The 15895-nt window shown below is 39.4% G+C and overlaps 1 protein-coding gene across 1 annotated transcript in view; it reads right to left on the bottom strand.

Annotated features, from left to right (window-relative positions):
* The window catches only part of LOC126262838 (trifunctional enzyme subunit alpha, mitochondrial), a 145512-nt gene that overhangs the window by 78859 nt on the left and 50758 nt on the right, over positions 1-15895 (bottom strand). Inside the window, exon 4 of the mRNA XM_049959695.1 lies at positions 12325-12575. Within this exon, the coding sequence (XP_049815652.1) occupies positions 12325-12575 (251 nt within the window). The remainder of the gene's footprint in view (positions 1-12324; positions 12576-15895) is intronic.

A 15895-nucleotide genomic window follows, 5' to 3' on the forward strand; every position in this document is an offset into this window, starting at 1 on the left:
TCAACTGTCACAGTCTGAGTGCTAATACTGATCTTTGTGACACGCTGCTTCAATGCCAAGGCAAAATATTTCACAAAACTTGGTGGTGTGTGGCCCTAATTCCTTCTTTGCATCAGAGTATGAGATATGTTGAGTGGCTTATTTTCTGCATCATCTTTTCTTCAGCGAAGACAGGAGAGTGCCTGCCCCAAACTGGATGGGCCTGGAACAGTTAACACACTTGAGCAGTGCAAAGCATTGAAAATGATGTTTGTGGACTGTGGCACCACACCTACCACAGGTAGCCCCACTATTAAAACCCATAGTGCTGTAGTAGCTGAGTGCTGGCATTTGAAGCAGTGCATTGGACTTGGGACATAATGTCTAACTTTAAGGTGACGAAAGTCTCCTGCAATATACCCAGGCAACTTCAGTAGACAAAGTCAGGATGAAAAGATACCAACTTCTGAAGCCCAGCAATCAACCCTTTTCTTAACATTCTGGGCTTTAGTGACCCATACACTTTCCTATCCCTGTTGCAGTTCAGTAACCCCAAGGTCACCAAGCCCGTATGCAGCAAACAAATGTTGAGCTCCTGAGGACAAGATAATTAATACTAAAAGTTCCGTACCATCATATTTTCTGTGTAGATTTTTCCTCTGTGCTTGTTAGATTCTGAACTATGACAATACTTTTGTTACCCTAATTTTTATGAATTCAATGATATCCCCTTAATAATTAAGCTACTAATTAAGATTTTGTATAAAATAATAACAGTGTAAAATAATTTTCAATATTGCAACCACATTCGTAAGTAGGGTAATCACCACAGGGACGCATAAGAAGGTTCTACCAATTTTCATAATGTATTAACCTTCAGCATATTTTACAAATCACATTATCATATTTGCACACAGTGCAACATGTAAATTATGAAATCAGCAAACATCTTTATGTCAGTTTCCATAAGACTAACCCCACCGCCAAAACTGCCAGACTGTTTTCCAGTCATCATGTTAACATCACTGGTAAAGTCAAGGCTTACATATAGCAAAAGTAACATCTATATTTAACTAGCCTGTAAAAAGTCTGCAGCTAGAATGCCAGGCGAGCTATTTAAGGTGTGACATCTCATATTAAACTGCACATTAGCAAACTGGGCTCATTAGCACACATGTAACATCTGTGTTTAATTCTCATAAGAAAAGTTCACATTTGGAAAGAAAACGAGCAACATCTAACAACAAAACATCACCAACCTGACCTCTTATTTTAAGGGAGAAAAAGCACACTTGCACGATACCGGCATCAGCAATCGATGCCACAAGAAAATCTGGGCCACAATTCTGATTGTACAAAGTGGTGACCTTCTGCAAGTACAGCTTTTAAACTTTCATGCGCACTGTTCTTTGTCTCTTCCTCTGACCCACTGCAACTGCCTAATGCCCAAGTGTGAAGTACTGTGTAACAGAGTAAGAAGTTTGAAAATAAGTTTTGACATTGGTAACACTTGTATCAAAGTGAGCAGTTTCTCACATGTATATGACACTAAAGATCTCTGAGGAGGTTTTGACAACAACAAAATCTACTACTGGTGCAAAAAATATTTAGTTCTAAAAAGGAAAGCACTATCTGGTTTAAAAACATATATCCCACCTTCAGGTGCACCTACAAAATTTTAAAAGCATATCTACATAGTTAAAAAACCTATGAAGGAAAACCTATGAAGCACTTTGAGGTCACCATCAATTATAGCAGAAGCAGCTAATTACAGCAACGTTTTCACATTAAGAATAAAAAGGCCAACATCAGATTTTTAAGGAACATTGCTCACAACAGAACTGACCAAATCACAAATTCACAATAAAATCAAATTAAATTAACAAAAATCACTGGTAACAATCAAAGCATAAACACACAGTAGCCTTCAATCAATAAGGAAACCCTTACATGTGCTGCAGTGCACTGGTCACAAGCGCCCCCCCCCCCCCTTTCCCCCAAGAGCTTCATATTTAATTTCTGAACTGTAGAATGCAATGTAACTATAAAGTTAGGACAGACAATAGAAATCCTAGTGACACCAAAAGAGAGCCACATCATAAAGAATTGCAACATAAGTTTCTGGGTAAGCTTGGCATTCAAGACCCCTTAAATTTAGAACACAGATTAATTATTACTTGCTGCAGTTAGTAAGCCCCTGTGCTTCAACTCTGCTCACTAAGTTCCTTCTCAGGGTAATTCATTTTAATTTCATAGTCACAAATTCTACCCAGACATTAAGTTGGGATTTTAGATTGCATATGCTGAATATGTGGCTCTACCCCAACGTCCCATAAAGTATGGTTTTTGAGGAACAGACACCAGGAGAAGAGTGCAGTTCATAATTCAAATTCAACCCCCCAGTCTTCTCATCTACTGCGTAACAACCATAGTTTACAGGGCATTAAGGAAGATCTAGATACTCTGCAAGTACAACCTGAAGGTCCAAAAATTAACATATTTAAAGAAACTGTGATTACAAAATTAATTACCCTGAGAAGGCACTCAATGAATGGACAGAGTTAAAGCACAGGAGCATACTTAATAACTCATCCAATGCATTCAAGGTATTACAGCCGGTAATAACTGATCTCTGTGTTCCAAATATTGGAGTCTTCATACTTGACAATATTATGAAAAGAATCAATTATTGATGAAATTATTCAACTGGAATCCATATGTTGTGTGAGGCAAAACAGGTGCCAAGATCACGAACGTCATGTTATACAGCACACAGTACAACAAGATATTTTAAGTTGCCAGTATATACCCTCTGCCTATGTCCACTCATTCTAGTTGATAATTTTGTGGTAGTCATGCCAATGAAGAAGGATGAAGAGTGTTTACATAATAACTGGTATACGACGTGTCGTTCTGCAGGTGGCTCTCCCTTTGATAGTATATGTTTTGCCAGTTATAGGGCTGTTATAGGTGGTGGTAGGAGGATGCATAAGGCAAGTCTTGCTGAGGGGATGGTGACAGGGGTAGGAGCCATAGGGTAGGGAGGTGGGTGCAGAAGGAGCATAGGGTCTGACAAGAATATTGCAGAATTTGGGAGGGCAACGGAAAGCTATTCTAGGTGTGGTGGACAAAATTTCAGACAGAATGGATCTCTTTCTATCACCACCTGTAATAGCCCTATAACTGGTAAAACATATACTATCAAAGAGAGAGCCACCTGCAAAACAACACACGTCATACCAGCTATTATGTAAACACTCTTCAGCCTTCTACATCGGCATGACTACCATCAAATTATCAATTAGGATGAATGGGCAAAGGCAGAGGGTATATACTGGTAACTCGCAATATCCTGTTGTAGAGCATGCTCTACAACATGACATTCATGACCTTGGTGCCTGTTTCAACACACACACCCCATCTGGATTCTTCCACCAGACACCAGTTTCTCAGAACTCCACAGGTGGGAACTAGCACTACAACACGTCCTTGGTTCTCGCCACCCAAATGGTCTTAATTTACGTTTATTTCTTCCATCTCAGCTTTTCTTCACTCTAACTACCCTTTGCTTCACTATTTTAGTTTTCTACATCCTTCATTGACTTTCCCGCCTATTTTTCACCCCCCCCCCCACCCCCACCACTTCCATTACATACTATGCACTTAGCTTACTCACTAATTCATGCACATTACCCTGTCTTCCACCTTTAAGCTCTCAGGTTTTCAAATCTTGTCCGATGCAGTCCCAAACCGGCATTCTTTCCTTCTCATACCGTATGGTAAGTCTCCCCTGACCCAAGGTTGTGACTGACTTTCCAAAAATCTACCTTTTTTCTTAGACCTCACCAGTCCTTTTCCTTCACACTTCTTCCTTCCCCTTCAACCGTGCTTTATAGGTTTCCTTCCATTCCTACTTCTGGTTCCACAACTTCTTGAATGTACAAATTAGTCACAATTGGAGACTATGCTCTCTAGGCATACTATACGAATTCTTGAGTGACATTGTAGGTTTTATGTCATTTACTTTTGTCTAACCTTAATGGTTGAGTTGTAATATATTCACACACATACACAATCAGTAACTGGTGCCTCGCTGGTACACGAGAGAAGTTAGCTTTAACTGCAACAGTTACAGTTGGTGGTTTCCTAGACCTTTTGCTGGTTGGTACGTTAATGTAAATTTTGAGCATCAGATGGGATGAGCAATCCACTTGCTACAGCTACGGATACACAGGCACTCTCACTGGTATTTCAACTTAGTATCGTGTGACGTACTGGTATGATGGGTGCTATGGAGACTGATGAGTAGCAAACTTTACTCAGTGTGTTAAACTGTACATCAAACATCATTAACTTCATTTCATAACAACTCTTCAGTAGCTTCGGTTTGTTTATTTTGAGTCAGACATATACAGGGCATTTCAGGACCTCAATGACAAACTTTTGAGGAATGATAGGTCACACAAAGAGGATCTTTTTTACTGCAGAATGTATATAGGGTGAATCACCAAAAACTTGAAGTGTAAGTTGCAGAAATGGGAAGTGCTATTGATGTGCAGTTTTCACAGAATGGATTGGTAGTCAGGGCTTGTATTGCTACACAATGAACAGACTGTAATATTACTTAGAAAGTATTTTTGTGCAAACACACAGTTTTTTAAATGGAACAATGCTTGTTGACATTAACAAGCTAGAAGTAGAATAAATTAGAATGAAAGTGATGTTCACTGCAGGATTCTAGTGCGAATCATTTTTGAGAAATCATATTGTGAAAAGTTTCCACACAAACACTTGTTTGTGCCATTCAACCTGCGTACATGCAATATCATTATGTTTGCTTGCGTTATGCTTGTGTGTTCCTTGTGTGCACTGTGACTTGCTGGTCAGTGCATGACAGTGATAGTAGTAGGTTGTGAGTGGACAATGAGATATACTCATGCACGAAAAGCCAATATGGTCATGGCGTATGGAGAGAATAGTAGGAAGTATGCAGTTCTTTCTTGTACAGCATATGAGGCAAGATACCCCAATAGACATCAATCATCTTGGCAAGTATTTATCACCCTATTCAACCAGTTATGTCAAAGTGGTAGTGTAACACCTAGACAACATAGCACGGAAGGAAAGAAGTGATGACAGAAGAAGGGGAAATTAATGCTTTTGCTGCTATTATAGCTGATCTGCACGTTAGCTCGTGCACAATCACGAGGAAGTGGCATGATTCAGGCACGCGTCCAACGCATTCTCCATTAACATAGGTTCCACCCCTATCACATCTCTCTCCATGAAGAGCTGCATGGAAACGATTATGAAAATCGTGTTAACTTTTGTACACAGGTCATAGGACAGGATATTCCAGAAGTATCATGTACTGTGTTTAGTGACGAAGCCATATTTACCAAACATGGCCATGAAAACTGTTGAAACATGCACTACTGATCTGTCGACAATCCCCGCCAGGTGGAATGGCAGTGTTCATAAAACATAAATGTGTGGTGTAGGATAGTGAACCAGAAGCTCCTAGGCCCATTTTTCGTAGACAGGACACAGAACGCACACAAGTACTGCAACCTCTTAACAGACATCTTCAATGGCCGATAGAAAACTTCCTCTGCGGACTAGGAGGAACCAATGGTACCAATGTGATGGCCATCCCATCTGTAGTCCATCAAGTACTACAGAATGTTGTCATAAGCTGTTTCCAGATTGTTTGATTGGACACTAAGGACTTGCACCTTGACCGACCCATTCCCAGGATTTGGCACCTGCAGACTTTTTTCTGAGGGGCAGACTAAAAGACATTGTCTACAAGGACATTCCAACTACACCCAATGATATATTACTGCAGCTTGTCGGGTATCTCCACTGAAATGCTAGCACACGTGCAGCAGTCGTTCCGTACCACAATGAAATCGTGTATTGCTGCTGCTAGTGGTCAATTTGAACACAACTTGTGATGATAAACTGTCTCATTACTACTAGAATCCACAGAACTAGTGTATGCACTTATGTTGTTCAAATGGCTCTGAGCACTATGGGACTCAACATCTTAGGTCATAAGTCCCCTAGAACTTAGAACTACTTAAACCTAACTAACCTAAGGACATCACACACACCCATGCCCGAGGCAGGATTCGAACCTGCGACCGTAGCAGTCCCGCGGTTCCGGACTGCAGTGCCAGAACCGCTAGACCACCGCGGCCGGCGCACTTATGTTGTTGTTTAGTGTGTGCTAGTACAGGTATTGTACAAGTATCAACTTGGGAACTTCTCAAAATACGATATCTCAAACGACTAGCACTAGAATCCTGCAACAAACACCACTGACCATTCTAATTTACCCTACTTTTAGTTTGTTAATGTCAATAGACGTTGTTCCTTTTAAAAACGTTTATGTATGCACAAAAAATACACTTTCCAAGTATTATTTAAATCTGTTTATTAGCTAACAATACAAAGCGCTGACAACCAATCAATTCTGTAAAAGACACACATCAATAGCACTTTCCATCCCCCCAATATTTGCAGTACTAGTTTTAGGTGGTTCAGTCAGTAGTCTTAACTGTGTCATTATTATAACTGCAATTGTGCACCAATTATTCGGCCTGTTATCACTATAAATTGCATTAATGGTTCGAACAAACCACCCTGTGCCACAATACGTGCTGCACACTTTTGTATTAGTGCCCTTCCAACTCTGGGGTCACATCACATCAGGATTCTGTTGAATTTGGTGAAATGCATCAGTGATTTGGGCTATCAGATTATCTCTAGTGGTAATTGGAGTAACGTAAACAATACTTATAACATGTCTTGAAAGACAGTAAACAAGGGGCATCACTTCAGGCAAACACACTGGCCACACATCAGGTCCTACTTGTCCTACTCAATGTCAAGCAAAATCAACGGTTAGTTGTGCTCGTGCATCAATGCTGAAGTGTACTGGGGCTTCATTATGAAGGAACCAGGGTTTCTTCACAGATGAAGTTGCTGATTTTCCAACAATCCTGTGAGTGTGGTTTGCAGGAGCTTTAAGCGAGCTGTTCGAGTTGATCTAGGTGGCAGTGTACAGGTTCTAGATGACTGTTACCTAGAATCCTGCCTACCTGTTCATGGAGAACCTTTGTTGGTGAGACCCACCAACTGTGTGCAGGTTCTCACAGTCCCAGGTGTGACTACTGCAGCTGTAAAAATACCAGTCATGTGTAAAAAAGGCCGCTATGTAAATAAAAGATGTGCAGAATGCAACATCAATTACTTTTGGTGTACAAACCTGCACGAACTGCATATGATGTGGGTAATCAGCTGGTCTTAAAACTTGCACCTTCTGAAGATAGTATATGTGTGGGTTGTACTCTTACAATACTCTCCAAGCAGGTCTGCATCTTCGTCTGCATCTACGTCTACATCTACATACATACATACATACTCTGCAAGCCACTATATAGTGCATGGTGGTGTGTGCCCTGTACCACCAGTAGTCATTTCCTTCCCTATTATACTCACAAACAGAGCATGGGAAAATGACTATCTATACGCCTAACATCTCTTATCTCTGTGGTCTCAGATGAAATGCATTTTGGCACCAGAAGAATCTTTCTGCAGGCAGCTTCAAATGCTGGTTCTCAAATTTCCAATAGTTTTCCTTAAAAGAATGTCTCCTTCTCTTCCGTAATACCTGCATGTTACTTCAAACCTACTGATAACAAAGCTAGCAGCCTGCCTCTGAATTGTTTCAAAATCTTCCTTCAATCTGACCTGGTGAGGATCCCAAATACCAGAGCAGTAGTCAAGAATGGGTCGCAATAGTGTCCTGTACGTTGTCTCCTTCACAGATAAACCACACTTCCCTAAAATTCTCCCAGCAAACTGAAGCTGACCATTTGCTTTCTCTACAATCCTTATATGCTCATGCCATTTCACATTGCTTTGCAACTTTATGCTCAAAAATTTAAACAATGTGACTGTGTCAGGCAGCACACTGCTAATGCTGCATTCGAACATTACAGGTTTGTTTCTCCTATTCATCTGCATTAAATTACATTTTTTACTATGTTTAGTGCTAGCTGCCATTCATCAAAGCAACTAGAAATTTTGTCTAAGTCTTCTTGTATCCTCCTACAGCCACTCAATGACACCACCCTCCCCTACTCCAAAGCATCATCAATGAACAGCCGCATATTGCTGTTCACCCTCTCTGCCAGATCATTTATGTATATAGAAAATAACAGCAGTCCTATCACACTTCTTGGGGCACTCCTGATAAAATCCTGGATTCTGATGAACACTTGCCAACAATGATAACATATTGCAATTATATTAAATTTCAGCCTCCAGTTGCATAAGCAAAGAAACTTTGCCTAGGTTTCGGCTATAATAATGTAGCCTCCTTCGGAAATGTCACAATATAAAATTAAATTAAAACATGCCAGATATTGGCCTTGTCAAACTTAAAATGTTAGTATTACAGTCATAAGACTGCATCACTTCTACTAATGTTTTGCCGACAGGTCACACCAACAGGCCAGACACCTGTCTGGTCTGTTGGTGTGACCAATCGGCAAAACATTAGTAGTTACAACTCAGCACCTGCGGCCCACCTATCTGGCCTGTTGGTGTAATCTATTGGCAAAACATTAGTAGAAGTGATGCAGTCTTACGACTGTGTACTGTAGTACTAAAATTTTAAGTTTGACGAGGCCAATATCTGGCACGTTTTAATTTAATTTTTTATTGTGACATTTCTGAAGGAGGCTACATTATTATAGCCGAAACCTAGGTAAAGTTTCTTTGCTTATGCAACTGGAGGCCAAAATTTACTATAGTTAAATTTTACAGTTGCGGACTCTGCTGCACCTCGCTAAATATATAATGTATTGTGTTCTCTTACTTAAGAAATCTTCAAGCTACTCATATAGCTGGGAATCTACTCTGTATGTTTGTACCTTCATTAACAATTTGCAGTGGAACATCATGTCAAATGGCTTTCGGAAATCTAGGAGTATGGAATCTCCTCATTGCCCTTCATTCATTCATGGTTTGCACAGGAAGTCACATGAGAACAGGGCAAGCTGAGTTTCGCAGAAGCGATGCTTTCTGAAACTGTGCTGATTCACACAAGGAAATTTATTATTTCTGAACTGAGAACATGTTAAAGAATTCTCCAGGAAACTGATAAGGATACTGGTCTGTAATTTTGCAGGTCTGTTTTCTTTTTTTATACTTCTTATATGAAGGAGTAGCCTGCATTTTTTTTCCATTTGCTTGGGATTTTGCACTGGGGGAGAAATTTGCAATAAATGCAAGCTAAGTAAGGTCTCAATGCCATAAAGCACTCTTTGTAAAAACAAACTGGAATTCTATAAAGACCTGTTGACTTACTTGCTTTAACTCTAAGTTGTTTCTCTATGCCAGAAACACTAATTACTATGCCCTCCATAGAAGAGTTGGCGCGAAGGTCAAATGACAGAATGTTTGTAGGATTCTCCCGTATGAATGATTTCTTAAATGCGGAATTTAAAACTCTGACTTTCCTTTTGCTATCTTCTACTGTGCCACCAAACTGGTCAGTGAGAGACAGGATAGCTGCCCAATATCCGCTTAGTGATTTTACATTGAGCCAGAATTTTCTAGGGTTCTCGGTAAGACATTTTGCTGATGATGGTGGTAGTTGTATGCTCCACACACTGATATTTTTACAGCACATGAATTGCCTGTCATTGTTTGTGTGTTCTTGTTTAAAAGAAGACTGCAACAGCATTTGGTTCCTAAGCATTTTCCAAATTATGTTGTTAAATCTTTTCTTTCCTTAATCCATCTACTCGGCACATACTTGTCCAGAGTACAATTTACAACCCATTTAAACTTTGCCCACAATTCCTCAACATCCATCATACTGGAATATGTCAATTCACTGTCTAAGGTGGACACTAACAACTGCTCAGTGTTCTTTCTAGCGGAAATACTCTCGTAACCTTCTTGATTGATTTACTAACTTCGGTACCTGTAGTCACTATGCCATCATGGCCACTAATCCCTTTCTCTATAATGACATCGTCAAAGTCAGACCTGTTTATAGCTACAAAGTCTAAAATATTTCCACTGTGTGTGAGCAAGCATGGCAAAACCCACGTGAGGATCTCAGTAGTAAACATAAGCCTAAAAGAATCAATAATAGAATAACAAATCAACAGTTTTGACCTAAATGTTATATGTAAGCTTAACAGTCCTGGCCAGTGTTGCACAACACAGATTTGCCAATTTGTTTATGAATTGTTACACCATGGCATGACAAATGCAGTGTTATACAAAAGAAGAACAGTTACAAAGCAGTACGACATGGGTTGGTATACAGAACTTGAGAAAGGTTGCTAACAGCAATAAAAATCTTTGAAACATCGTAGACAACTTCATTGATATCCGATTTAACCATACCTACCTACTTTATGAACATGAGAAAAGTAAGTGCCTGCAATAATGCTCATAGGAAAGACGACTGAGGGGTTAATTTCTTGAAATGAAGAACAATTAGAAACACATTTCAAGGATGTTTTATGTTGGGGAACATAACAGCCAATACACATGCAATAAAAATACTCCATTTAGATTATAGCCATAACGTAAAGAGTGAATTCGATGCAGAAACTGAAAAATGCTAATTTAAGATAAATTTTACACGATACAAGAAATGACAGGGGTCATGTTAAAAGGATGTGTGGAAAACAATAAAACGATTGTTCTGAAGGAACCAAATGGAAAACGTACTTCGCATGAACTAAATGGAACTACAATGAATTGATTATATTTGATCAAACACAAGGAAATTAAACAGAATGCAACGGCCTTATATAATTTAACAGTTTCAAGAAGACATACTCTCATAACAGGCACAATAAAAATAGATATAAAGAAAGACTCATCACACAGGACATCAGGAATGTAGATGAGGATTTATTTAAGATTACCAAAGTATATTAGAATCAACTGAGCATCAAGTTCAATAACTAAGAAAATGAGAATTATGTGAACATAGACAAAAAGAATTTATTTAATAATGTTACTATTCCAAACACCACAAGATGGAGATGGAGAGAAATTAAAGAAAAGAAATTCTAAAATGAAACAAGTTAGGTGTTACAGAGTGGTGATCTGCAGATTGGGGATTTTTGCTGACTTGTAGTCATTCAAGCTGTGGTCGACTTAGGTGCCGTCGGGTAGGAAGGGCAAAGGCATGCTCATTGCCCTGGTGTTGTGGCCATAATAGAAGCTATGTGTATGCCAGCTGGTGTTGCTTCTGGTATATTCCACCAGCTGATGAAAGTACACTCATATCAATTTAGTTACACTCCAAATGTATATTCCTGCATGGCAACATCTAACACCTTACACAACAAATAAAATTTGGAAATAGTTAAAGTCTCGCATGCCCCATCACTTACTTTGTAAACTGTGATGTCAGTTCATTGTTGCAAGCAACTACAGACAACAATCTCAAGTTTCAACATGTTAATGCTTTTTCAGGTATGCATTCATTATTTTCCATACAATTTCTTTGTTTATGAATAATCTTGTCTCTTCTTGATCGTGTTAAGGGTAATCTTAGTTTTAGAATACCTTCAGTTTCAATAGCTACTATTTTTCGTTGCTTGTAATTAACCCAAAACTTACACAGTACTGACACTAAATTTGGGCTATTACGTATTGTCTAAATTTGAGCTTAGTCAGACTAAACAATTTTGTCAATATGACTAATCTGTGCCATTCCCATTTTAGAATGCTGAGAACAAAGCCAAAATATATTGGGTAGAGAAAAAGGAAGAAATGTAATGAAATAAAATGACTGAGGCAATACATGCTGACAGAAATAAAACTATATAAACACTGAAGGCTGCTAAAATATGATTGATGTTACAAGTATTTAGCAAGACTTAAGTTTCTCCTTCAATATTAATTTCATGTAAATTGGAAGAAAATGTTAATTAGGTGCACAATTGGAAAAGAAACTAGTGCCTTACCTTCTTCACATATAAGAGAAATTTTATGGATTCATATGTGTTGACCTACATCGAATGGCTTACTAATTAACGAGAAGGAATGGTCTACAACATCTGTTTCAGAAGAGGGAGGTGGGGAGAGATTGGGTGGAACTATTTTTGCAGTTGATTATTTACCAAAAGTTGGTTAACATTAAGAAATGTGTAGGAACAGTACTGAAAGATAGATGACTAATGCACAGTTAAGTCTCGAGCAACCTTTTATCAAGCACTTTATGTCAAATGCCGGATAACTTCCATCTTTTTAACAACAGATAAATTTAATGGCAAATTTTCAGGATCTATATCCAACCTCTCCTCTGGTTTTCCAGCTCCAGGACCAAGTGGGTCAACCAGTAAATCCACAATACCCGATTTCTTTGCCTTATCTGCTTTCACAGTCTTTCCAGTAAGTGCCATATCCAAGGCATTTGGCAACTGGGTAATCTTTGGTAATCTTTGAGTTCCACCAGCACCTGGCAAAAGGCCTAGCATGACCTCTGGAAGTCCTAAACCAGTCTTTCGGTCCTTCACCGCTATGCGATAGTGGCAAGCCATGGCAACCTGAAAGAGAAAAAATAAACAAATAAATAAATAAAATAAGAATATTAAGATTATACATAAGTCCTTTTACAGACACTAGGAAATGAAAATTGAAGACAAATTTAAATGAGTAGTAAATAGATGGGCATGATGAGCAGAAACTAAAACAAGGCGAATGCTGTCCACGTCATATTAAGTGTGATTTGGATTAATGGTTCAAGCAAATGCATCAATGAGCGTGTGTCAGGGTGTGTGTGTGTGTGTGTGTGTGTGTGTGTGTGTGTGTGTGTAAAAGGGGGGGGGGGGTGAATATAGGTTAACACTAGTAATGTACAGTAGTGATCTACCTTCAGATCATATGATATATGATATGATACTGCTTTACCACAAATGCATATTAACTTGCACATGTGGTTAATGTTATGTTTTATCAGATATGTTTCTCAGCATGACAATGCAACAACAGTACAATGCATGAGACTGCCCTCAGGAAAAGCAGTCCACTGAACCAGGTACTAAAATAATAATGGGTGTGACAACATTGGCTCACATATGCAGCAAGAAAAACACGGTAACTAAAGGTGATATACTGTACTGAATTTGTTTGGACATAAAGTTAATAAATGACAGGTTTTTGTGGGAATATGAAAAAGTTTTTGAAGTTGCTAAAAAGGAGACCACAGACAGCATCAATGGCTAAGATGTTGAACGATGAGAGGCGCAAAACACGGAAGTTCATTTATCTTATGGGCTAAACAAGTGTAAATTTCATGTTGTTACGGAATGCACGGAAATGATACATCTGGTGGCACCAATACCATGGAAACCAATGGAAAGAAACATGAGGACTCCACTGAACACTGACTTTGCGAACATTTTTAGATGCTCAGAGGCCATGCTAAGGATCTTGTACATCTTCAAAAGTAGCAAAGAAATTCGTAAAAGTGTTGCAGCATGGTTCTACCTGGCAAAGCAGATGACTCTTGTGACTGACTCGGCAAAATTACATCATAAGGAAGGTGTTGCAAGAAGGCTCAGTATCTAAATGCATTGGCACAAAAACATCTATTCAAGTACACTGGCATCGCAGAAGTCACTGCCGATGGCTTCTGAAAGGAAAAATTGTCACACAGTCTTGCCAGGACTGTGGAGTTGCTGATACAACAGGAAAACTAGCGCAATGATGTCGTGGTTGCTCCAACAGTCAGGCCTCACATCTTGACACGGAGGGCAGAACCGTTACCATTTCAGAAATTATAGTGGACCAGGCTAGCATATTTGCTGCCAAATTTAGACTCTCAGTCTCAACTGTCGCAGCTTCGAGTGACGAGAGGGTGTTCACAGCAGTCTTCGAGCAGAGATGAGTCAGCGAATGGATATCACCAGATGGTGTCTTTGTTAGCCACATGCCACTGCCTGTCCCCAGTGTGGATGCTGCCGCCTTGGCACCTTCCTACCAGTGGACCACCTGCTTGGTGACTGTCATCTGACACCAGCTGATGTGGACTGAGATTCGAGCCTCGGCTGTCTAGCTTACACCACTCATATGGGCAAACACTGTCTCTGTTCATCACCCTGTATGGGTATATTGTACTGCCATCATTCATGCAAGGGCCACAGTTTGATCACACCTGGTCCAGCACACTTAGTGCTGAGCTACAGGGGCAGGCCAGCTGCCACAGGGGCTGTGCACTGTCTGACACATGCAACTCCACTCCATTCCATTCCTAATTCAGCACTACAGCTGCTGTGATGATGCTCACCTGAGGATCCCACGTGCTCTCCCTCCGTTGGACTGTTTCGACACCAGCAAGCTTAGCTGGCCAGGGTCAGCCTACATCAGAGAGAGCACTGGCCACCATCTTCACTTTGGAGCTTTCTAACAGGACTTTTTCAAACCAATACAGTCTCCATGACAGATCACTGTCCAACATCTGCCACTACACCCACATACAGAGTGATGAATTGGAGATATCCTGAACATATCACCTACACCCATCCCAACCACTGCAAGTGGTGATAGAAGTGGTTGCTGCCACCTCTGCCGATAGCCATAACTTGCAGCATCAACATGACATAGGTTGAGTGTCTTCTTTATTGTGTTCTGGGTACTGTAAAAAATGTATATAAATTTGCACCAGTCAGTACAGGAAATGTATTGTGAGCAAGGAGTACGGCTCATTGTTTCTGTTTGTGTAATAAGTTAATGGTTATGAACGGCCGCTCAGGCAAACAGACTAAATTACACTAGTATGATATTTGAGTGTCCTCCTTGTCATGTTATTTCGCTCTCTCATTGTTTATAGTCGTTTCTGTAACTGATAGACGAACCACCATGTCAGAGAAGAAGAAGAAGAAGAAGAAGAAGAAGAAGAAGAAGAAGAAGTTACACCTGAGTAAACGTTGCAGACTTTAGCAGTTCAGTTAGCTGAGTTGAGGGCAGGAAAAAAAAATTATATATATATATATATATATATATATATATATATATATATATATATATATATATATATGTTTGTGTTTGTTTGTGTGTCTATCAAGGTGCCAGCGCTTTCATTTGGTAAGTCACATCATCTTTGTTTTTAGATATTTTTTCCCACGTGGAATGTTTCCCTCTATTATATACATAAATAAATAAATAAATAAATAAATAAATATGGATGAGTAACAGGAGACTACAGTAGAGAACAGGCCTGCATCCAGTGTACCTACTCCTGCTTATGTAAACATAAGACAAAAAAATGGGATGAGTGGTTGACCGGATATAAGTAACAACTTGTTGCTCTGGGGATAAGAAATATTAAGCATATAGAGAGACTGAGTGACTGCAGGAAAATAGACTATGTCTTAGATAAAATTTCTAGTTGGTGTGATGAATGGCAGCTAGCTCTAAACGTGGGAAAATGTAAGTTAATGCGGATGAGTAGAAAAAACAAACCTGTAATGTTTGGACACAGTGTTAATAGTGTACTGCTTGACATAGTCATAACATTTAAATATCTAGGCATAACATTGCAAAATGATAAGTGGAATGGCGTGTAAGGACTGTGCAGGGAAGACAAATGGTAAACTTCAGTTTATTGAGAGAATTTTGTGAAAGTGTGGTTCATCTGTGAAGGAGACTGCATATAGGGCACTGGTGTGCCTTCTTTTTGAATACTGCTTGACTATTTGGTAACTGTAGGTGACAGAGCAAATTGGGATATTTTTACTTCCCTCTTGTTTGGCCATCTGCCGCCTTAAAATTCATTTTTTCATGTCTGACTAATTACCATTAACATACATGAGTATAATCTGCATTTTCATAAGGGTTGGTCCCCAGTTTTAAAAGGCATAACACC

The sequence above is a fragment of the Schistocerca nitens genome, chromosome 6 (genome assembly GCF_023898315.1).
Source record: "Schistocerca nitens isolate TAMUIC-IGC-003100 chromosome 6, iqSchNite1.1, whole genome shotgun sequence".
In the NCBI taxonomy this organism is placed as follows: Eukaryota; Metazoa; Arthropoda; class Insecta; order Orthoptera; family Acrididae; genus Schistocerca; species Schistocerca nitens.